The sequence below is a fragment of the Podarcis filfolensis genome (assembly GCF_964270895.1).
Source record: "Podarcis filfolensis genome assembly, chromosome: 3".
Classification (NCBI taxonomy): domain Eukaryota; kingdom Metazoa; phylum Chordata; class Lepidosauria; order Squamata; family Lacertidae; genus Podarcis; species Podarcis filfolensis.
Window position 1 is genome coordinate 44,542,596 of NC_139606.1, and position 25,251 is coordinate 44,567,846.

Below are 25,251 nucleotides of genomic sequence, written 5' to 3' on the forward strand. Positions count from 1 at the left end.
ATTTTTTACTAGTTCAAAGAACTGTGTTAATTTGCAATGGGAGCAAAAGCCTTCTTTTTCTCATGCATCTTTAGCATGTAGTGCCAGCTTGTTAATTCATTAACAGGAGCAAGAAGTATTTAAAGAACTGATCATTATTCCAGCATCCATGAAAATGGCCCACTTTGCCAGTATGTGATACCTGGTTTGATGATCTCTGGGACATCCAGAATGTTGCCAAATGAAGCAGTTTTACGATGGCCTCGTTTAGGTTTGGAAAAGGCTGAAAAAACACATACACACATACAATACACATGCAAACGACTACAATTTTAACACAAATCATTCAGACTAAAACTGCACCTTTTACTCAACTTGGTTAAACTGGAGACCATGCAAAAAAGGTCATGCAGAATGGTCTGCACAGCTTTCCATTCATGCTCAAAACTGTAAAGCATTTGTTAAGGGCAACAAACATAAGTACGGTCAACAACGTAACACAGCACTTTATTAGTTATAGTTAGAAAGACAAAATCCAAACAAACAAAGCGGAATGGTAAAGGAGAGAGGGAAAACCAAAGTCTGGTCACAAAATAAACTAAACTGTCCACCGGCTCCACTTCACTAATATACTAATAAGATGTCTGCCACATGTGGCAGTCCAAATATTTTCTAAAAAGTGTTACTCTCAAAAGATTTTAGTGAAAACGCCTATACGTTTTCAAGAAAGCTTTTTTGATTTACGTGCACTAACATTGCCAGATTATTCCCTGCCACCCACTTTTCAGCTGGAAACTGACTGGAACTGCCATTTTGAAGGAGAGTCAGAATCAGCAACCTCCATAATATTAAACACAAATGAAAGATTAAAATGATGGAATATAAGTATTTTCTGGAAGTGAAATGTGTAATGGAAAGCTTTGGAATTAAATACAGCTGTTAATGCTACCAGTAACATAATGAAGGGTGGTGACAGTGGTGGTATAATGGCCCAACGAGTTAAGTTAAAAGCTCCTTATTAAGAACAAATAACAGGTCTGGGAATGCTGTTCTATAAAAATCTTATGAATACAGTGGATGAGAATCTAGCAATATTTAGTGCCTTCACCAACCCCTGTATACCATAGGGTTCATTGATATGTATGTATTGTATGGTACTTTTAGGTTGGGGTAAGTTTGTTTGTTTTACAGTATTGTATTCTATTCTATTTCTAAGATGTAACATGCCCTGGGACCTTATGGAAAAGAGTGGGCCACAAACATAAATAAATAACAGTAATATTGCCAGCTTCAAATATAGATTACTTCTGGACTAGAATGTAGAATGTAGACTAGTATAGGGCGGTATATACTACTACCACCACCACTACTACTACTAATAGGATGAACATAGTAGATCTGACCATGGGCAACATTCCCTGTAGTTAAAGATTTAAATTCTGTTGCTTTAGCCAATTGCTTGCATTAAGAGCATATAAGCAGGAGTTGCTGCTCTCATTGGTTTTCTAATAGAGGCCACACATCGATCTTTAAAACATTTATTTTATTCTAGGCACCATAACTTTTGATTTAGACAGTCATAGAATTGGAGCATTCTGCTCCACCACATTTACATAAACATAATTAGATGATCTCCATTTTGAAGTTTCTCCTGGAATTATATGTTATTGATTTGGGTACCTGACATTTTCAAATTAGCCTTCTTTAAATCAAAAGGATACCCAGATCAAAATCTAAGAACAAAGAATTGCCTCTCAGTTTTCTCTATTGCTCCATTGAAGTCAGGAAACTGATCTAGTATAAAAATTAATGCCAAACCAGTATCAGTTCCAGTGCGTTTATTTGTTTTATGTCTCCTAATGAAGTGAGTGTGTAGTCAAAATGTAATTTAAAAACACAATCCTACGCATGTCTACTCACTGAGTTCATGTGTATGAATGTTCAATGGGACTTTCTTTTCGTTAATTTCGTACAGGAATGCAACTGTAGCCATTACAAGGACATATTAAATGTTGAACTATTACTGACAGAAAAGAACCTACGATCTCAAAGACTGGGATTTAGTCATCCCATTTGCCTGTTGAAAACTTTGTTTTATCGTTGTTCGGCCAATATCTCACCAGAAGTAAGCAACAGAAAGGTTGATTGATAAAATAAAAATGTCTGTTTAGTAAGGACACATTAACAGGTTCAGAATACCAATAATTTTCCATAGTACAAAAAAACCATCTTTAATATACAAATAGATTAAACAACATCACTTTAGTTATGTCAGTCCCAAATAAGCTGTGCTGCCTTTTAGAATAAATTACGATATTATAATTAGCGACATAGTACATTTTAGGTACGCCACTAATTTACTAAAAAATGGAAATGGAAGCCTTATTTAGATCCTTTCTGACCTCAAGCCAGGGTAGAAAAAAGTGGGTGCTCTGGTCCCATTTAGGCACCTCCCTTTGCACAACACAAGATTAACGCTGTCAAATACTCCAGACATGCTCTCTGCCTCAGCTTTGATCATACCAAATATTTGAGGGGCTCCTTGAGAAGGTTCACTTGGAAGCCCCTGGCAACTCTGATCTATTGGGAGCAGCTGGGAGAAAAGCCCTGAAACAAAGTCTGGACACACACTTTGCCTTTGTTCCCACGCTCTGAGACAGCAGCTTCTGCCTTCCAACCATTTCAGGATTATGAGTAGGCATGCAATTTTCTGTTCTGTTTATGAATTCTGTGCATTCTGGCCATTGAGGCATCCTTTAAATCACAGACTTGTATTCAGAGTTCATTACAAAACGCCATACACAACACTTTTTAGTTACGATATAGTAAAGAGTAACTAGAATTTTCTACAAAAGATCACCGTATTTTAATTTAATAATAACTACCTCACGTATGCACCAGTTTCCTCTTACATGTGGAGAATTCCAGTTTTTCAATTAAACCAGCTGTTCTTAAAATGCAGAAAATATTTGAATTCCAGGCAAATGAAAACATTCAGTCCTAAAGGGAACTGCATAGATTTAGAAAAATAAAGTGACCAACTTTAATAGTCATGGACATACCCAGAGAAGGCAAAAATAATTGCATATATACCTCACTCATCTTCTTGCAACCCAAGTGCACTTAACTGAGAGTCAGACTGCACCCAGCATAACCCGTTTCAATGGCGAAGGATAGGGGTGGGCATGTAGAACTAAACAGCATCACAAATATGCACTGCTGACAAAATGATCCTTCTCTCCTGCAGTCCTCAGGTAGATACATCTTGTGCCAGCAAGCTCCACTGGTGCAAGGTTCATCCACCTGATTGTGGATGATTTTCTCCTCCTACAATGCAGCTCTCTCTGTTCATTTTGGTCCTATAGCCCCTGGTAGAACTTATTGATCTCAGTCCCATTTGCCTAGCTGTTTAGTAAGATTCTTTTACCTGTGGTAGCAGCAATTCTTGCTTCAATTTCAGACATATCAGCACTCATTCGTTTGCTTTCTCCTGAAACAAGGGTTGACTGCGGTCGCCCACGAACTTCTGACAAGCTCTCGACACTGCTACCGCGAGATGGAGGTAAGCTCAAACGACCAGGCTCTCCCTGCAGAAAACGAAACACTTTACAATGATTCAAAAACTAATTGCAGAAATGGGTGAACAAATAAAGTTTGCATGAATAATACATCTGCAGCTGCCATTTTCATTTAGTTCTTAAGATGATATGCAAGCCCATAATAACCTCTCTCAGAAGAAGAGTAGGCAGAAGGTTTATGCTTCTGTTAAGGTATAAACATATGTTTAAGGCATGGAACTTATTTTTTGTGCTCTCTGCAAACCTGGATCTCCATAACAATACTAGTAGTAGTTAGATTTGATAACTGTCTTTAAATCTTGTGTATTTTTTTTGTCACAAACTCTGAATAGGTACTTATTGTCAGAGTTTTAAAATAATTTAATATGTATTTTTCAAGCAGTAATGGTTAGGGAGATCTCATTATTTTGATTTTAAAGTTTCCTTAATGACTATTATTTCTATGTTCTTACCGACTGCTTTGCTGAATTTTTCATCTGCTGGGCCAGTTTTGACTCCAAGCGTTTAATAGTGTCATTGGTAGCAGTTCCTGGAAAGTCATTTGGTTCCATGTTGGCATCACTCTTGTTACTAGTATTTGTGGAAGTCATATCCATGAAGGAACCTATACATTTTAGAAGTATGTTACTTTACTTGAGAAGTCACTCATGACTACAAAACTACAGTTTTAAATATTGGTTGTATTCGATTTCTTATTTTTGGATTCTTATTTTTTTAAAAACCCCAGCTAGACTGCATAACTACAGCCTTAACATATTTGTTAGAGTTACAGATTTATCCCAGTATGTGAAAATCAAATTCATCCTCTCAACACAACAAATCACTAGTACTAAAGGTATTTTGTTTGGAAACATGACAGGCAGTGCTGCTAATGGATACCAGTTCTGCTGACATAAATCCTTCTTTAGAAGGCTTAGGTGTTTCAGCTAAACCCCGGTTTCAGAATAGCATGATCCTGCATATCTTTTAAATATGGACTGCAAAGTTGTTATCTTGTTTATTTCTTTCTGTGAGCATATGAGATGGATAGCACTAAACTTTATGAGGAATAAATCTGAACATAAAGGTAGCTTCCAGGTAATTTCTCCACATATGAGTTAAGGCATTTCACAGTAACTTTATGTGAAAAGGATTCCTTAGTCTGCTGAAATCATTGTACTGTCAATCAACTACAAGAAAGAATATCTTACACTCTGCAGTACTGTTTATCTACAGACTTACTGTATGTAAGGCATTTGAGGCAGAAACATTTATGCTTCAAATATTTAAGGCATAAGAAGCAGAACTAACTCTCTGTGGGGAAGGGTTGTATCTCAGTGGCAGAGCAGAGGCTCTGTGGTCTTTCCAGGCAGGGTTGGGAACGAATACTGTCTGGAATTCTGCTTTCTGACCATCAAGAAAACACTGAGCAAAGAACTGACTCAGTATAAGAGAGCTTCCTGTTCCTATGCTGTTTGTGGGTTACAGCCCATATTAAGAAAATATTAAACACAATGGTTGTTCCATGGTGCCATAAAAAAATCTGAAACAGTATGTAGGTGAGTCTTACCATGACAGCTTAGTACAATGCTACAAAAGAAAAAAGGTGGCTTGTTTCTAGTTATACCAAATACTGCTGCGCCAATATGACATCTTCTGCTGTGTTAGCATTAGAATAGACACTGTAAATTGGGAACTCATACTAGTGCAGTGGTTCTGGGCTATGCCTATACCATTCATCTGCTGACACAATGAACAGTAGGACATTGCACATGTTTTTAATTCTACATAGTCTTAATTAATAATCAACTACTTATGCATATAATCTACTTACCTGTACTAGTGGCAGAGTTGCTTTGGCCTTCATCAGAATACTGACAAGGGTATTGTAGAGGTTCCTCTGCTCCTGGAAAGTACTGCAAAGACGTAAAGGAGGAAAAGCTCAATGATCGACAAATTCATTTTGTCTCCTGGCTCACTGGACAGAACATGAAACAGGAAAAATCAATACTGTATATATTATTTTAGTAAACTCCCTAAGATCTTCAACTTGACTCTCAAAATGTGTGGTTGGATGTTTGGTATAAAGCCAGTTTATTCTTTAACTAAAAAGTCATGACAACATAAAAATGTCAAACAGTCATAAGTACAAGGAGAGATGTAGCATGATCATATGTATGCTGCTATCAGGCAAAAGACAACACTCAGCTAACGTTATTATTTTTAAAAGATGTATGCAATCTTTCTACTGTGATATTAAATAAATGGCAACATTTGTTTAATAGCATCAGTCAAAATATACTGAAACATTACTCACTAGACAAGCCTGATGTTCAGTAATGAAAGGCAGTATTCATTTTGCAAAGTTGACTCCAAATGTGACTGTAGAAAAGTCTCATAAATAGTTTACTAGCACAAGAGATATATGGTGTGGCTACATATGTTTGCCAGTAATCCTGGCAACAAAGATGTGAACATTTCCATTCTAGGCTTGCATGCCAGCATAATTTCTATTACACATTTCCACTGTAATCTTACATATTATGCAAATGCAGTAATTTGTAAACATGGGTCCCAAGTGGCATGTTACTCCCTCTTTCGTTACTTCAAGAAATTAGATAGCTATCTCTAGATTGCAGCATAGATATTTCCAATGGCTATAAAGGTCAAAGCAGTTATAACAAGATTGTTGTAATTAGGTTGTAAGGCTGAAACTGTCGCAGGTAGTTGAAAGAGGATTCCTAGGTGAAATGCTATGGGAATCTGTCCTGGCAAATCTCAGACTTCAAAGCTCCCCACTTTTCTCTTTTCAACTGGCATGAGGATCTTCAGTATCTGCTTTTAAACAAACCAGAGTTCCTTGCTATGACCAAACTTGCAGGAACTGTGGTTAGTTTAAACATGATTTATATTCAAAAGTAAGGTTCAAATCATCGTTCACTATGGCTTGCTAACAAACCATAATTTTAATAAACTATAGTTTGTGCATAACAATGAAGTGGGGGGGGGTTAAAATGTGATGCTTCTGATCTCCTCCTTGCAGCTATGACAGAGTGGAAAGGTGAGGAGGAGTACCTGATAGTGAGACTTGTTCTGAAAGTGCTAAACAGTAATTTAGCATGAAGTGCAAACTGGGCCTGAATGGAATATTTTTCAATGTATTTCTGTGGGTAGGGAAGCAGTAAGAAAAAGTCTCAAATAGAGTAAAAAATATAGTCTGCTGTTTACCTTTGCTTCAGGATGTTCAAAGCAGAAGAGAATTATTCCTCCGAAAAAACCACCCAACCTTCTACTAACAAAATTAAGCTAACCTCAATCATAAGATATCAGTCAAATCAAAAATTAAAGAAGGAATGGAAATGTTTCGAAGATTGTATGTTAAAATATTGTTCTAAGAAATATATGCTAATATGCCTAGAATAAAAATGTAAAGTATATCTATGATTTGGAAAAGAGAAGAGATGGAAGAAATACAAAAAATGATACATGTGGAGAATGCAAAGATAAAGGTGGAAACAGAGATTCAAAGAAGTCGAATTGTGGCGGTGGGAAGCTGGGGGGGGGGAGTATTATATGGTAAGTATGTAATATTTGCTTTCAATATTTTTGGATTGTATTCAATCTAATTTTCTTTTTCTTTTTTGCTGTTGTTAGCTTTTTCTGTACTACTTATTTAAACAAAATAAACAATATATATATATATATATATATATATATATATATATATATATATATATATATATATATAAAATAAAGTTTTAAAATATGCAGAACATTATCCCAAGCCAAATTTTTTAGGACTGGTTCTGTTGCAACAAAGTGGGCATATAACTTCTGGTGGTCTTCCATTATCATTCTCTTCTACAATGGTAGTGACTTTTCCATACTTCTCTTTCCCCCACTGCTTCCAAACCATCTACTTTCCATGCCTTATATAAGCCAGTCCTTTTAGTACATTATGCCATATGTAAGAAAAATGTACCTGCATCAAATGTGTCATTATTTTGACAATTTCTTCCATTGAAGGTCGTTGTGAGGGATCTTTTGACCAACAGCGAGTCATTAAGCTCTCAATAGGCTTGGGTAAATTTTTTATCAGTGGTGGCCTAGTACCTACAGGGAGACCATTAAAAAAACCCACACATTATAAAATTGTACAATGAAGTTGTAAGAATTCTACACAAAACTAACCATCCTTGACGATTTCAGAAAATTAACAATACTGTTGCTTTTTCAACAAAATAATCTTGCGGCTTTCCATCTGCTATCCTTGCAACATTGCAACTTGAAAGATTTCACATGAGTGGATACAGGGATTATTTTACCACTTCACTAAATTGCTTACCGAAAAGGTATGCCAATTTATGAAGTGGTACTTGGGTCCTGAATGAGAAAAGCATTTTACTTGAAGCAAATGCTGTATATACTCTCAACTGAGGATGGGGATCTTCTGGCCAGTATGCCAAATGCAGCTGTCAGAGGCTTCCCATTCAGTCCCCAAAGCCTTTTTTACTCCCAACCTGGCTTCTGCCAAGACAGCACAGAAGGCAGCAATTTGTTGCAAGAAGGTAAATTGGGACCTAAACTGAGTGTTGGAAGACCTTTTCCCACCTGGCCTGGGAGGGCAGGGCCCTGACTGACTCCAGTTACAAAAGCTGAGGTTGCTTAACAGAATCTTGGGCTGGGGTGTTGTTTAGGGGGTTTTGTGGCGGAGGGCTTATTGCTGTTGTTCTTGTTAAATCACAGCATCCAAAATTAAGATACAATGAATTAAGTGGAAAATGTTAAATTTGGCTCTGTACTTTTTGATGTTTGTAGTTATGCACTTTTTTTAAAGTTGTAAAATTCCCTGTGCATGGTTTTAACTTTGGTTGGAGAGAAGGCATACAAATAAAATGATTGACTGATCGATCAATCAATCAATCAATCACTTAATGACCATTTTACTATTTAAAATAATCCCCTGCCTTCTATGCGACTAGAGCAGATAAGAGTTTAAACAAGTGGATTTGCCCCTGGCTGGTGTACTTTTGCCCCAATCTTGCGCCAGTGAATTAGGCATCGGAGTAATGCACTTTACTGAAAACTTGTGGCAAATACACACACACACACACACACAAATTCAGAAATGCTACTTGTCAGTTACCCATTAAGTTTGAACTTACCATTGTGAACTGCCCACATGATTCGAAATGCAGGACCACCAATCTCATCAAAAGGTTTTCTACGGGTAATCACTTCCCAAAGAATAATACCCCAACTGAATACATCACATTTTTCACTGTAATTGCTACCTGAAAAAAGGTTATTCATATAATTTATATCCTTTTAAAAACAAAATGTGTCCCTTCTCAAACAATATATTTTCTGAATGTTAGTGACAAAACTCGAGGTATTCCATCTCATACTCTGTATGAGATGCCACAACACAGGTAAAGAAGAAGTTCCCCATGACCAACCCATGCAAAAAGCAGGCTTGAAGTTACTATCAGCTGTGTTCAAGTCTGTGGATCAAGTTAATCGTGGGGTGTGCCATCAAACAGCTAATCTCTGCAGAAAGTAGGAATGCATTCGGCTGATGGGTGGTTGCTTCAAAGCACCCTGTAGGGCAAGGTGTTTTGAAGTACTGACAATTATCACTTGACATCATTGTGATGTTCGGTGGAAGATGTCAAGAAAATTATTTTGCTTAGGCCTCTGGTCTGTGCGAAGAAGTTACTTTTCAGTAATGGCGTGAGCTCATCAGGTTGAAGCACTATGCTATCTTATGCTACTGTGCTTCAAGATCCGCAGTGAGGCCTGCTAGTTGAGAATGGGGGTCAGTGCTTTATGGAACTGATAGAGTTAGGAAGTTAGCTTTCTTATTTAGTCTGATTTGTAATTCCCAGTGGTGTTTGTCAATTGGGTTTTTGATCTGTAACTTTTATGGCTTTTTTGGTTCTGTCATATGCTGCTATTTTTATTCTACTTCCAGTCTTTGCTTTTTAATAAATCTACCTTGCTTATGTTGCTATCTGTCTATTTTGGGTAATGCCTTGGTACTAATTCTAGTTGCTAATCTCTTGGTTACCAATTACTGAATAAGGTGGTTAATCTGAGGCTCAGGGAACAGACAGTCCTGTTTCAGCTGTTGCTTCTTTGGAATCTTAGGGAAGTTTCCATTAAGGTCTGGGAGTCTCTTGGCCCAGGCTGGTTGCACTTAAGGAGTAAAGGCAGTGTAATACTTTGCAGGGTTGGTTTTATACCCTGAATATTTTGAATCACCAAAGACAGGGTTCCGGGTTTGGGTGAGGGGCAAGTTATTGACACGCAGGACTACCCAGCTGTCAAATTTGACATACAAAGCACAGGAAAGGTTCTCCCACCCACCCCTCTAATTAATTTGATCAATGCCAAATATCTGGGGGGAAATATTTAACTAGGAGTACCTTAAATTCTCTTAGTACAACAGTTGATGAGTTTTCAAAGAAGAAAAGAAAACTTCTTTGCAAGTAGTTTTATTAGAAATTTAAAAAGAAACCATTCTAAGCATGTTACAAAGCATCCCTTGAGTGACAGTTCAATGGAACCAAGAGAGTGCATCCTTGAATGGCTTATTACACATTCAGATTGAGAACAGGAGCAAGGAAACACTTAGGTGGCTTCTGAGTGTGTGCAAACTTCTACTATGTTGTGTCCACACCAGGATGCTATTGCATGTGACAAGGCTATACCAATGCCCCTATCCTGCATGCATAATCTCATATATATATATCTATTTCAGTGCCACACAAGTGATAGCACTGAGCAGATTTTATAAATGGCAATATTTGAATTGAATTCCTCCAAGATTAAATGCAGGTATATATTAATATGGAAGCAAGTTTATTTATTTAGTTAATATTTAAGTTTATAGGCCACTTTTCAATGTAAATATGCACAAAGTGACTCATAACAGCACAAATTACTTTGTCAACAGGTAATTTCCTTCAAGATATATAATTTATGGTGGGTCTACATATACAGCTACTAATATTTTAACGATTTGGAAGTTTATTGCTTATTGTTAAAATAAACCCAAGGTATGAAATATCTAACTTTTGTTAAATATATTGTTTTTAACCTCCCCAAACCATTACCTATTACAATATTCAACAGGAATACAGAGAGAGAAAAATTCCATATGCCCTTGATAAATAAAAATCAGTATAAAAACCAACGAACAATAAAGCTTGTAGAACACACAAAAATGCATATTAGCATCAAATTACTTTCTTACCTTCAAAAACTTCTGGTGCCATCCAAGCAGCACTTCCCTTATTGTTGGTCATGTGTGTCTGAATATCACAGGCTGTACCAAAATCACAGATTTTTAAAACTGTCCCCCCTGCCACCAAGAGCAAGCTGTCAAACAAACAGAATAGTTTAGGAATCTTGTGATTAAATAAGAGTAGTTGCTGCCCTGAGCTCTTTTGGGAAGAAGGGCAGGATATAAACTTAAAAAATAATGTTACTACACTAAGGGTGAGATTCTATGGTGGCTGGGAATGTGTTACAGGAGCTATAGGATAAGATCTGCTCCGATGAAGTGTTGCCCACTGCCCCCTCTTAGGTGATGCTGACCCCTCTGATGTCCTAGCTCAACCAGTGATGGAGCTCTGACATCAGCAGGGCCAAAAAAGCAAAAGGTTGCTGAAAAGTAGCTAAGTTCTGAAAAATCCAAAGTCTTCTGGTCCTCTAACTCCTCCCTCCAGAGCCCCAAACTGGATGGAGATTGACACACTTCTTTCTTTCCATTGTTTTCAGTGGGAGAGAAAAATGAAAAATACAGGGTTGTGGTTTTTTTTTTTTTAAATACAGGCTGGGAATAGAGCATTCGTCTGTGCTTACTACTGCCCTAAGGCAAGCCCAGGAGGGTGCTGGATTTGTATTTCCCTGTAAGCCAGACATTTCAAGATTGCATCCTGAAATCCCATGCTCCATTGGGGAGAACAATGCAAACTTGCCAGAAGGAGAGTTTTATTAGAGGATTATCATGTTGTTCCAAACTATTACTAATCACAGATCAGAATAAGGATTGGAGCACTATAATGGGAGTTCTTCCATAACTTTCAATAGATTTTTTAAACATTGTTTTTAATGTTAATTTTAAAGAACAGTTTCATAGAACTGGGTATCTGATGTTATACAAACACATGCTTTGCATGTTGCACAATGAGCACTTGTGCTGAATGCCCTATTCCCTGCTAATAAAAAGCACCATAATATGAGCATAGTATCTGCTTTCAGATGTGCGGTAAGCCATTTATCCTCTAAGATGGGTGGGGGTGGGAAGAAGACTACAAGATTTATTTTGAATGTTAAGAAGCTTAAACAGTGCCCAAAGACCTACTTTGGTGGTTTTAGGTCCCTGTGAATTAGAGCCTTCGGTTTCATGCTATGAAGGTATGCCACTCCCTGGGAACACTGTAAACACCAACTCATTGCATGCGCAGCAGTGTAGTAAGGCAGAGGTTCAGCACCATGTAGGACTGAAAAACAAAGTTACAAACTAAAAAGAACTTAATTGCACATTACAGTTGATACAAAACAAGAATACAAAATCACAGGTCTGAGTCACTGTTTGTTTCTAGCAGCATTGGACACAAAAAGGTAGCCAATTTAATTTGTGAACTGCACCACTTATGTGAAGAATAAGTTACAAACATCTTGGGTATTGCAGTAACTCTATTTCTAGAACGAAACACAGGGCCAAACTGGCAGACTGTTTGCTCAGAGTCATTTGTTTTGAATGGCATTTGTGGTAACGTGAGGGTAGCTCAACAACTATTGTGTCTGGATTTTCACTTTTTGAAATGTGGCAGCTCTAGGTAATGCAATATAAGGGATGCTTCACCAAGAATACAATTCAATCTCTATGTTTATAATACCACAAGTGAATATGCTTTCAGTGGCTTTGTGGTGACTTAAAAGATGTGGGTTCAGTAACTGTATACTCATAGTAAAGCAATTGCACCACCACAGCATACCTTGCTGATGAACCCACCTTCTTGCTTATCCAATTTGGTTATATGAAATATCTTCACAACTTTAGGCCCAATACCAATGGAGTTGATTAATGGTAGTTGAGTAGAATACTTAATAGCGAATTGTTTTTTTTTTAAGTAGACAAAACAAGAACACATGAATTCACATTATAAAAATCAAACAACACTAGAAAGAAATTGTCACTTCTACAGCTTTGGATTTATAGTACAAATTTCTAAATGCAACCTTGCATTTTAGTTAAGTGTTTTGGATAATGCAACTCAAGAGAGAGACTCACCATTATACAGAGAACCTCCTTCAGCATATTCCATAACAAGACAAACCTTTGTGGAAAAATCAAAGTGTTAAGTTAGAAGACACTTTTGATTTTTATGTAGAAGAAAATCTTTAAAATAGGAATGTTTTTGAAAAGTTCTGCATCTAAACTCCTGTGTGGATTTTTGGGTTCCAAATTGCCTGATCTTGTTTGTGCAGCGGCAAAAGTGACTTAGGATAATTTCATTATCTTTTTTCGATTTCTGATCTTTGCAGATAGCTTCATACACATAGTTTGCTGCAACTTTGATTTCCTTCTGTTCTTACACGATATCCACCCAGCCCTACTTTACTGATGCCCTTCTATGTTGTATTTCAGTTAATTATCACTTGTGAACATTGGTAATGAAGGGGGGAAAGAACAAATGAAAATAAATTAACTGGTGCACAGTTCTAAAATTTTAGAATTTTAGAAATTATTCATGTGAACTGGAAGGGGGGCAAAAGAAAATGTTGGGCCAAGTGAACCCATGAAGCATAACCTGGGAAACCTGATTATTCCAGGTTTATTGCTAAACAAATAGCAAAAGCATATCCAATTAATACACACATTTTCATAATAAAAATGGGAAAAGTCAGTGCAGTATGTGCAAGTAAGCCAACTAAGGAACTATTTGCTCTCGTATTCTTACTTAATGCAAGCAAAACTTTTAATCATCATAAAATATTTAGCCCTACAAAAATATTGTATTGTGACCTCAAAAACAGAAAAAGTGCAACTTACTGGGTTCAAACAAGCTCCATATAACTTGACAATATTAGGATGGTTCACACGTGACAACTGTCGAAGCTGGAATTTAAGAGAAATAATGCATTTAAAGGTGACGTCCTTAATTTTAAAAAGTGATCTTTTCTAATCTTTGCTCATGTGGGATTCACAGCTGAATGCTAAAACTGGTTTGATGCTGTATGATATTTTGCACAGACCTGGAGAATGAACTGTGGTTTAGTTAGCGCAAAGCAGATACCTCACCTAACACTGAATTTTTTTTAAACAATTACTACCAGTTACCCTCCCCCTGTGCAACTTTTCAGTGAGAAGGACTGCTATGACTATCCCTTGGATAAAGTTTGTGTTATCTGTGGTGGCCCTTGGTTGCCACTACTCTGCCAGTGACAGAGTAGTATTGTAGTATTGCATGTATAGAACAGCATCTGAACATAAAATCAGGTTGAGCATAAAATCAGGTTCTAGAAACACATTTAGCAGGTTAGCCTTTGCAAGCATTCAGTTCTGGGTGATCACTGTCCCAATCATAGCATGATGTGAGACCCCTATCCCCCAAGTCCTCTCACCACAGAAAAATCTGGAGGGGGAACTCATGGCTTCTGATTGCCATTAAGAATGAAAAGTGAAAGGGTGACCCCACCCCTGTCCGAAGTCCACAGCACATACAATAGGGGAGGGATAGGTGGAGACCACAAATAATGGCTGCCTAATTTACACACGTGTTAAAAACATTGTAAAATGTGTTTTTTTAATTGTTTTGAAAAAAGCATTGAATTTGCTATAGCTCACAGTCACCATCTAGTGTCACAATTGTATACTGCACTTTACAACACATTCAAAATGTTTTATTTGCAGCTGAGTCCCTGGACTAATTTTACATCAATATGCATCCTTTGAGAAGAACAATAGTCTTTAGCTATAGGTAGAAAATGTACAGAGATGTTACATGGCAGATAATGGTAGTAGTAACTGGCAATCCTAATCAACACTTTACACAACGGAAGCAAGGCTTGGACACTCCACAGGACCCTGTGGGGCATCACCTGAGCACTCCAATTCAGTCCAGAAAGAGAAATGTAGTTTCATCCCACTCCAGAGAAAAGGCATGGCAATTTGTACCAGGCCTTTGACCACCATGGTTCTGTCTCTCAGGTTTATCCAATCAGTTGAACTGGGATGGAGTAGAAGCTCCCTTTCAGCAGCTGGACAGGACAAGTTAAGGTCGATGTTTCTGCCCTCATATGCAAAACCAACTACAAGCATGGCTAATAAAAATTACAGCCAGTTATTTGCCTATTTGTGTGAGTCAGGCCTATTGTGGGCACACTATGCTTAATAATGTATTTCTGCATGTTTAAATAATGTACTAGCAATGGACCATTGTACTAGAGTGTACCACCAACAGAAGTGCCATACCTCTCTCTCTCTCTCACCCCCCAACCCCCTGAAATATTAAGTGTTGATCATCTGATAAATAAGTGTACATATTCAAGTAGTTTGTCACTTTGAGTGATCTGGTTTGAAATACACTCACTTCCTGATCTCTTTTCTATGTGTGGTAGAAAACACACCTTCTGACACACCCTACAAAATGTGACACCCACATCTAGTGTGACAAGAGTTATCAGCAGGCAGAGTAGGAATGCACAGTCCATTTTCCTCACCACTGCTTGTAGGGAGAACATAGAGGTAAAGTAGTATTTTAAATGGGCCAGCGTGACTGGAGAAGCAGGACACCAATAACTCAGCTTTAGTAGTTTGCAGAGTTGTTTTATTCTAAGCAAATGTAGTTGACATAATATCCCTACAGACAAGGAAGAATTCAGTCTTTAACCAGCTAATTGAGTTTGCAATATTCCCAAATACAGGTGGTGGGACTACAATTCAGAAGGTTCTTGGAATCAACTTTCTAGTTTGTCCCTCATCCCAACGGAGTCCTGAATACACCCCCAGGGGTGTAGAAAGTTTTCAAAACACAACTCATAATAAATCTTAAAGGAACATTTTACGGCACAGCAATAAAATTATGAGCACCCATACAAATTCACAATATTGCAAAGTACAAATAGAGTTGCTGTTTTACTGACTGAAACAGTACAGTTCTCACAAAGTCCTATTTTGGGGGTGGGTTGATTTCTCTTCCAACAAAGCTTAAATAAAATTGTTTTGAAAACAATAGGCTACCTGTTAATCAGATGTTAAAAGAATTTTAAAAGAAAAAATATACCTCTACTATGAAAGCTTTTCGTTCCGATTCACTTTCTATTTGTTTAATGGCCACATCTTTTGCTCGCCATTTTGCTTTGCAAACTACTCCAAAGGCTCCTCTTCCAACAACCTATATAAAAAGGCAATTGGAAACTTTCAGTTACATATTTCAAACAAACCATCTACATAGCTCATATTATTTTCTTTCTTCCTACTATAGAATGACATGGTAAAACATTTATGTTGTGCAAAAGACCTGCACAACTCATGGCTTGCCAAGATACCTCAAACCCAAAATACATTAATCGCAGTCTGCCAGATGCTTGGCAACTTCCTGTTTTTGCAGTCTCAGGCAGGCAACAAAACCAAGAGGTTTAAACAAGCTCCTGCAAACCACCATACCTGTATGGTGGTTCATGTTCAGCTTTTTAGATACTGCTGTGCAGATCTGTCCAAAATAATTTCCATCTCTGTATATGCCCTAATGTCTTTCTACCCCAAAAACCTTTCTATCCAGGCATTGACTGATTATCCTGAGTCTCCAGGAGTGTGCAGGTTTATTTTACAGAAATGAACCTTGGGGATCTTATGCTTCCTTTACACACTTCCCATCATTGACACATCAATTTTTTATTTTAATGCAGTATCTCCCTGAGCTGAGAAAATATGTCACTTCTGGCTACATAGTGTTTATGAAACTGAATGCATACGAAAGTTTGTAATTCGTCCAGATGTGATAGCCCAGATGGAAAAGGTTAGTCCCACAAAAATCAACAGGGACTACTTGCAAGTAAACTTGCAAAAAGGATTTTGACTTTATAATGACTCTTCCAACTTAAGATACCAAACCTATATTCAGTAGCTAACAGCTTTAAAGTGATCCCACCACTGATGGGTCTTGTTGATCTAAAAAGGCTTTGAAGACCAATCTGTTCCAAGTGGCTTTTACGTGGTTTCATTGGTGATACTGTTACGTGGTTTCATTGGTGATACTGTTGATTTACTGCTTTAATGCTGTGTTTAGTGATACAGCCTTATTTTCTACTGGCTGTTTTATATGTTAAATTCAGAGGCAGCTCCACGTATAACACATTGCAGTAATCTAATCTAGAGGTTACCAGAGCATAGACTACAGAATTTAGGCTATCCCTGTCCAGATAGGGATGCAGCTGGGCCACAAGTTGAAGCTTAGGGAAGGTACCTTGTGCCACTGAGGCCATCTGAGCCTCAAGCAACAGCAAAGGATCCAGAAATACCCACAAGCTGCGTACCTGGTCCTTCAGAGGGCATGTACCCCCATCAAGAGCAGGCAACCTCCTATCCATCCAGTCTAGGGAACCACTCATTAAAAGTCCCTCAGTCTTATCTTTTATTTTAAAATTATGTGTGTTGAGGTTCCCTAAACAAGTGTGTGTGTTGGGGTTGGCGGCCTTTAAATCTTATTGCGACTCAAATCTTGAGATGATTGCCTCAGAACTAGTTACTCAAGCCATAGCTCAGCTTTCATGCTTGATAAAGTACCACTGGAATATTAGTATTATTATATTTTCAAAGCTTCTAAGGAATTCAAGGTCGCTCTCTATTCCAACCTCACAACACGCCTGTGAGTTATGCTCAGAGATGGGGATAAGCTCATGATCATTCACTGAGCTTCAGTCATGTAGAGATTTGAACCCCAAGCTACTGGTCTAAGGGCAGCCCTTTAAATACTACACATAACCCTGACTGTCATATATTGTTTTTATCTCACCAATGGGTCATGTGTACAATTAGCCTGTAAACAACTAGAGTCTGTTTTTTTTGGGGGGGGGGCAGAAGAGAGAAGGCGCAGTTTCAGGAAAGCCTCGAGCCCAGACCCCTCATATAAATTTGCAATCCTACGTGTGCACTGTACTCCATGGGGCTTACTCTCAAGTAATTCTTAGGCACAGGATTACAGCCTCAAGTGTGCGCATAGGGGCAATGTTGACTTCGTGCAAAAGAGCCTGCCATCCTATATATGCATCTATAGATCTCCAAGGAGGTGGTGGGGAAGTGTCTTTGGAGTTACGTGGGGCTTACTGCCGAGTTGAGTTACCAAGTGTCCCTCCCGGCGCCCTCTCCAGCTGTGGGGACTCACCTCTTCCACCTCGATCTCTTTGTAGTCAATTTCTTCGAAGTTGAGCACCGGGGGGGTTTCAATCATGTCCGCGGAGTTGGCAGAAGACATCCCTCCACTTCCAGCGGGTGTGAGTGTATATGGGGTGTGTGGGGCTGCGCGTCTGGAGGGAGAGCGCAGGCCGCCCAGGCGAGGCGGGGACCGGGGCGCAGAAGGGCTCCTCTCTCGGGGCTTTTTCCCCGGGACCCCAGCCCACCTCACAGCACTCAGCGGGGGACGGAGGGCCCGACGGAGGCGCCTCCTGGGCCGCGGAGAGGCCTCATACGAGGCTCTTCCGCCGGGGCTTTATTGGGGCCACCGGGAAGCCCAGGCCGAGGGGGCCCGGCTCGGCATCCTGCGCCCCCGCACGCACGCAACCTCCGCCTACACTACCACCCCCGGCTTCCCTCCTTGCTTCGCTCTTGCAGGCCGCGGCCTCTCCTCGGTCGGAGCCTGGGAGTCGCGTCGGCGGCTGCCCGCCCCCCCCCCCCCCTCACAGAGGAGAAGGTTGAATGAGGAGGACGAGGAGCCGCCGCAGCCGCCGCTCAGAGCCCAGCACCCGCCTCGCCCGACATCGGGGCCGCTTCGCGGAAGGGACTTTCCCCACACGGCGCGCCGCCTCTCCCTTTCCGGCTACTGAGGAGGCCCGGCCAGGGCCACGGCCTGGCAGGAGAAGCGGCGGCGGCGGCGGCACTAGCTGCTCCTCCTCTTTCCTTTAGCTCGTTCGCCGCCTCACTCTTCCCGGAGCTGCTCCGCCTTCCTGCTTGCTTTGCCGCCTCCCAGAGGCCGCCGGAGGAACCCGCGGTCGTCATTTCGCATAGCTTTCCCCGTAGCCGCGCGCGGGCAAGGGCTTTTCTCCCTCCGGGAGCCGGCCACCGGGTGTGGGGCTCACAAGGAGTGGCCCGCCTCGGCTTTCAGTGGCCTGGTGCGAGACAGAGCGGGGAGTACGAAAGCGAAACTTGGAAGCGCATGTCTCCCTTAGGAGAAGTACAGTGGTACCTCGGGTTAAGAACTTAATTCATTCCGGAGGTCCGTTCTTAACCTGAAACTGTTCTTAACCTGAAGCACCACTTTAGCTTAATGGGGCCTCCTGCTGCTGCTGCTGCGCCGCTGCACGATTTCTGTTCTCATCCAGAAGCAAAGTTCTTAACCTGAGCTAATATTTCTGGGTTAGCGGAGTTTGTAACCTGAAGCCTCTGTAACCTGAGGTACCACAGTACTACCCTCTTGTACACCTCTGAGCAGCAGCAGGACAGGCAGAGATTTTAGACGGGATGCTTTTCCGCTACCAATGCACCAATGCGCTAACGTTGTACTGCCTTATATTGGAAAAAGTCAACGAGCACAAACGGGCACACCTCACTGAGCATCTGACCATGAAAAAGGGACTGATGATCACCCTCTTCCTGCCCAGTTAAGGTCCAGAGTGTGGCCTGCCACATGCATTGGGCCAATGACATGTTGGGGCAGCCCCATGGTTGTCATGGCAGCAATGAAGTCCTGATAATATGGGAGTCCTAAACCAGAACTGAAATTAGGCTTTCTGTCAATCGGGTCAAAGATCCAGTTTGGCACCTCACCCCCCCATACATGTTTGCGTACCTACACATATGTGCATGCAAACAAACACACCCACCCCTCAACACATTTATCTGTAAATAGCATAAAAAGTAGTCAATATTACCATTTTAATACAAAGGAATTCTAAGAAGTATTATGACTGTATGACCAAAGGGAAAATGAGCAATCCCCTCCAGTAAAAGCAAATTGTTTGTCAAGAGTAGAACTTCCATATGCATCAATTGTTTATCTGAGGTCAGGTTCTGAATTGGATTTATTTGGTTACAGGATCATTAAAAGACAGCATTTCAATAAGATCAGCCAAGGCCCTCTGGTTTCCTTTTTTCCTTTTTCTCTTTGAGGCTTTTTGCCACCCACCCCTCTTCTTGGTTCTGAGAGAACCTTTTCAATGACTTTTGATGTGTAAATTTACTCCTGAGTAAGCTCCTGCCAACCTAGCAGTTCGAAAGCACGTCAAAGTGCAAGTAGATAAATAGGTACCGCTCCGGCGGGAAGGTAAATGGCGTTTCCGTGCGCTGCTCTGGTTCGCCAGAAGCGGCTTAGTCATGCTGGCCACATGACCCGGAAGCTGTACGCCGGCTCCCTCGGCCAATAAAGTGAGATGAGCGCCGCAACCCCAGAGTCGGCCACGACTGGACCCAAGGGTCAGGGGTCCCTTTACCTTTAAGCTTCAACAAGATTCCTTTCAATTTTGTTTTTGTTTGATTACTCACTTTAGGAAATGATAATTTTATAGCAATTTTAGGCTCCATGTAAGGTGAAAAAATTATTTTTACAAGTTTAAAGTAGAAAGTGCCCTTTCATTACAATCTCAATGCAGTAGCAAATTCACAGGGGGTCTTTTGCTTCATGGGGGAGAGACATGCAACCTCTCCAGATTTTCCAACTCTCCCTCTCCCTGCATCATGTTGTAAATGAGCCTTTTTCAGCTTCTTATGGGACGCAAGGTACTAGGGGCTGCCTTCACTTTTTCATCTTTTTCTCCAGCTGAAGCCCTGGGAGCCTGGGAGCCTCAATGGTGCCCCTCTGGAGGCTTCACCTGGGGCAGAAACCCTGCCTAAACACCACCTCTTGAGGTCAGCTCTGTCAGCTCAGGCAGGGAGACTGCTGGGCAGTGAGGCAGGCAGTAAATCAGTGAAATCCCTAACCTGTCCTAATTGCCCAGTGCCAGGAACACACACACTAGATCCCCACAACTGGGTAAAGAACCTGGAGAGAGTGAACCTGGAGGGGTGGGAAGAGAATTTCTGTAGACCACAGTAACTTCCCCTCCCCAACCCTCAAATCTGGCCTGATGCTGCACCAAGTATCCAGATGGGCACAGCTGGATGAGACCAACTCCTCCCTCTCACCCATCCAGGTCTCAGTGATACAGGACAAGATGGTGGAGGAAGGATAGGCCTGCAGGGATGCTGGGTGGAGATCGGTTGCCAGGGGGAGACTGACTGGAAACTGTGATGCTTCTGAACCATGTGGAATTTGGGATCTCAAGAGGCCTCTGTGGCTAGCAGTGCTTTTAACAGTTTTAGCTGGTACCCCAGCTATGACCATTCCTGAGCTGGTATAACCTGATGATAGTGGTCCATGCCCTGGTAACCTCAAGACTTTATAACTGTGACACACTCTAAGTGGAGTGTTTTTGCATCTGGTCAGAAGCTGCAAGCAGTGCAGAATTGAGAAGCCAGACTGTACAAAGGAACAGGCTACTGGCAACATAGAATCATATGGAGTTGGGTCAGCTAGTTCAACCCCCTGCAATGCAGGAATCTTTTACTCTTGTTGAAAGAGTTGCACTGGTTGCCAGTTTGCTACTGGAATGTTTGTACGTATTTCAACTATTTTATTGTACTGTAGTAGAATTCAGATTTTTTTATTTTTATTTTTGCACACACACCATATATTTTGGTTACATAGTTTGTTGTTAAGGATTATTTGTGTCTTGGTTGTTTGCATATCTGGAGTTCTGTCAGCATAGTTGTTTCCTGCTGTTGGTGGATCTTCAGTATAGGATTGCACTCTACATTATAGAGCAATCACAAGCCATGTCTTCTCAGAAGTATTCTTCTTGATTGAATGCTATGCAGTCTTAACCATACCTTCTCTACTGAATTGAGACTTAAGTGGAGTTGGGCTTGCAGCCTTAGGTATTACAAAAACATGTTCTGATTTTCTGAATTCATGTAGCAAATCATACAGGTCTGTAAGTAACAAACTTGTCCAGGTTTAACAAAAAATGGATAAAACTATTGATCCCTCAAACAGATATTGGTAATAATATTGACAGCAATATTATAGCACCGTATGTTTAAATAATATTTATTTTCTTTCTCTTTTAAATTTTAATTTGATTGAACACTTTTCAGATACTTCAACACTGTAAAACCAGCATATAATTAAAATAAAGCACACAGAAAATGAAATACCTGCTACTTTGCCTTTTCTAAAACTTACTTCCTATTCAGTACAAAAAAAAATTTTTTTCCTTCCAGTATCAAATATATTTCTTCCCACAAGGTGGTACTGTGGCACTACTGTTCTATGGAATCTTCCCCTTTACATTACTAAATTAATTCATTTCTGAAACCAACTTCCAGAAATCTTCAAAATAAAAGAGTTAAAAAAATTAATCACCAAGTGGGCAAGTTTTTTTAAAAAAGTATTGTGTCTTGTCAGTACTTTTGTTTTTACATTGTAAACAGTATTTATACATTTTATTACAAGATAACTCATTTGCGACAATATATCTTTTCGTTTTAAAAACTTGGGAGGTATCTTCAGCCAGATGATTAGAATATTATTATTATTATTTAAATGTGAGAAACTTTTGTTGGAAACCTGGGCTGAAATGCTAAAACTGCTAGGTGGCAAATGGTCCAGCTGAACTCTCTATGCCTGTTCTGATAACATCCTGAATCATAATTGGTGCAGTATATGGCTCCACCCAAGATCACAGTTATTATTGGCTATTTCAGTGGCATATGAATTTGTGAGGAAGATTTATCTGGGTCTAAAGACTGGTTTTGGAGTATATTCAAGGTTTAGTTGGAAAGCCCCCCCCCCAATTATTTTAAGAGCATTTGTTGTGATAATTTCCTTTCTTATACTTTCCTTCATTACAACTGTAGCAAATATGATGAACACAAGTACCTAAGTACAGGTGGCAACCATTTAGCATGCATCCAATTGACATGCGACCACCAATGCATGTGTTTTCAGCTCCAGAAGGGGTGAAATGGGTGTGTGGCGGGGGTGGAACGGGTTTATGACATGGACAATGACCCGGAATGCAACCCCTGTGCAAATGAGGAGTTGCCTGTAAATAGATCCATTTAGGGTACAATTTTTTACTCAAGTTAAGCTGGCTGCGGGGCTAGGCAACATGGTGCCGTCTGGGTGTTGTTGGAAGCCAACTCCCATCAGGCCCAGAAAACATGGTCAGTGGCCATAGACAATGTTGCCTAGCAACATCTGGAAGGCACCATGTTCACTACCTCTGGATATGTGAAATGGTGGAAGCCACACTGTGCTGGCAGAACACAAGATACACTGCCACTATGACACACATCTCAGCAGAATGGTTTGGAGATGCCTGTAGAAAACTCTGCTAGTACAGTTGCTGTGCTGGTGAAAATGCACCAAGAAAATGGCTAAAATAGAGTGGATTCCTGGATGGGATGGGTGTGTCATAGGAAAGAAGGACACCTATATCTTATCCTGTACTCACTGAAACCATGACTATGCTTCTGTCAATGGTACATCTTTACACTACCCTCAGATCAAATGCAAGGAAATTCTTCATCGCCCTTTCCTTCTTCATGGAATTTCTTTTTACCAATAAACACGTTTTAATGAACTATGCATTTTTGTAGACATTACTCGTCTGGAGAATTGTGTTGCAAAATATGGAGAAGTGTGACTTTAAAAGGATGGCTGTGTTTCAGAAAGTGCAAATTAGTCAAGTTTGCCTGTCAATGCGAACGGTCTTGAATTTCTCCCCCATCCCTACTTATGAGTAGCAAAAGGTGACTTTTGCTTTTACTTTAAGGGATGCCTGGGGATTTGCAGAAATGGAATAATAGCTGCTTGTGTTCTTGATCTATGGCAACCCTAGTGTAGGTCATTTCAGGATAAGGATGAATAATTATTTAGAGTAACTGTAACAATATGCAAGCAAATATTTCTGTTCCTCTCTAGGAACCTAAATGAAAATATTGATGTGTATGAGAAAACGTAAAATTCAAACTACAAGAAATGTCACCTATATGCCTCTTGGAGAAGTGTAACATTTTCTTGCCTTTCCAATGTTCGTTTTATCATAATTAGTTCAATATACACTATGTGGATGCAGATGTTTTAAAAATGCATTTTCCTTAAAGCTCTTAAGAAATTATTTTTTAACTTTTCAGTGGCCTCTAAAACTTTTAGGTCTGCTGTTTTTCTGGGTTGCTGGGGCTGTTTTATTTGTCCAATCAATGAATATGTACCTTCATCTATTAAAATTGGCCTGCACCAATTAGTGAACTATTGATGAAGTGGCCAATTAAGCAGACTAACATTTGCAGCCTCATTTTAGACCACGGGCTTAACTTTCTGTCTCCTCCTTTCCCCATCACCTTGCATTGACTATCACTTTTATTACCCTTCTTTTAAGGGTCTTTCAAGTGTATTCCTGTTTCTGCTTCTATTATTCCTATTTTCTGTGTTTTATTCTGAAGCTTCTTTTTCACTATTCCTTATGCTTAGCATGTTCCTGCTGGGAGTAGTTTGTTCCTGCTCAAGGAATCCTCTTACTCAGATGACGTGGAGCACTCCAAGCCAAATATCACAAAGGAACAGCCCATGTTGAAGGACTCTGTTGAGGCATATCAAGTGGATCTGGGACCCCCAGGGGAGATGGCAACCAATGCTTCGCCTCAGGATGCAGATAGGCCCTGCTCTGACCTAGAGGTGGAGACTGAGCAGCCACCAGAAGCAGAAAAGTGACTGCATGAGTAAAAGGGTATTTGTAAAGAAGCCACTCCTCATGAGTACACAAATTCCATCGTTCACACTGATGGCCAGCAGCTGTGCTATGAAGGCTCAGGCTTAAAAGCCTTCAGTTCTTGACTCAGAGTGATGGAGCAACATCTATGCACTAGCTCTCAGAACTGGGTAGCTTCTGACTGCCTAGCTCTTCAGTGGAACAAGATCCATGCTTGGACCTTGGATTTCCATTAGAGTATGCTCCAAGCAGTGACTAATTCTTAACCATTCTGTTTTTGTGCCACCTGAATCAGGTGCTCCAGTCACCTTCTTCATTGTCCTTAATTAAACCTGTCTCTCTAAACAAATTCTTTCCCTTTGCATTTCAACGGTCATAATCCTTTCAATTTCCCTCTGCTGCAGCAGCAGCCCTTTGTGTCTCATCTTATGTTTATTTATCTCTTGAGTTATTTAGATACAAAATCTTTGGAGACTGTGCATCTTGCCTATCTATGTGAAGCACTCAGTTATGAATAAACAATTACACTAATAATAATTTGTTAAATGCATGCTCGGCTAGCAAGGACAATGTCATTGTCAGAGTTTGATGTATGTCACAGATCCTCCCACAGATTACTTGTCAGGGCTGTGACAAAATGGGGACAGAGACAAAATGGAGACTTGGACTCGTCACACACAGTAAAGCGGATAATAAATGACTGTAAGTCCTGGAACAACAACAACAAAAGGACATT

General features: G+C 40.1%; 1 protein-coding gene across 6 annotated transcripts in view; it reads right to left on the minus strand.

The window, feature by feature from the left end:
• The window catches only part of MAP3K7 (mitogen-activated protein kinase kinase kinase 7), a 41,866-nt gene extending 18,334 nt beyond the window's left edge, over window positions 1-23,532 (minus strand). For 4 of the 6 annotated variants that reach the window (XR_014546835.1, XR_014546836.1, XM_083608374.1 and 1 more), the window contains exons 1-11: window positions 17,936-23,532; window positions 15,836-15,946; window positions 13,603-13,668; window positions 12,841-12,886; window positions 11,908-12,046; window positions 10,795-10,919; window positions 8,702-8,830; window positions 7,519-7,649; window positions 5,371-5,452; window positions 4,010-4,161; window positions 3,407-3,566 (exon numbers count right to left, since the gene is read on the minus strand). Coding sequence is in view for 3 of the 6 variants with exons in the window: in XM_083608374.1 (XP_083464500.1) it covers window positions 3,407-3,566; window positions 4,010-4,161; window positions 5,371-5,452; window positions 7,519-7,649; window positions 8,702-8,830; window positions 10,795-10,919; window positions 11,908-12,046; window positions 12,841-12,886; window positions 13,603-13,668; window positions 15,836-15,946; window positions 17,936-18,025 (1,231 nt within the window). In the remaining 3 variants the exon portion in view is untranslated. Of the gene's footprint in view, window positions 1-181; window positions 263-3,406; window positions 3,567-4,009; window positions 4,162-5,370; window positions 5,453-7,518; window positions 7,650-8,701; window positions 8,831-10,794; window positions 10,920-11,907; window positions 12,047-12,840; window positions 12,887-13,602; window positions 13,669-15,835; window positions 15,947-17,935 lie in introns of all 6 variants that reach the window. The other 2 variants (XR_014546837.1, XM_083608372.1) reach the window with 1 other exon arrangement.
• Window positions 23,533-25,251: the final 1,719 nt, after the last annotated feature.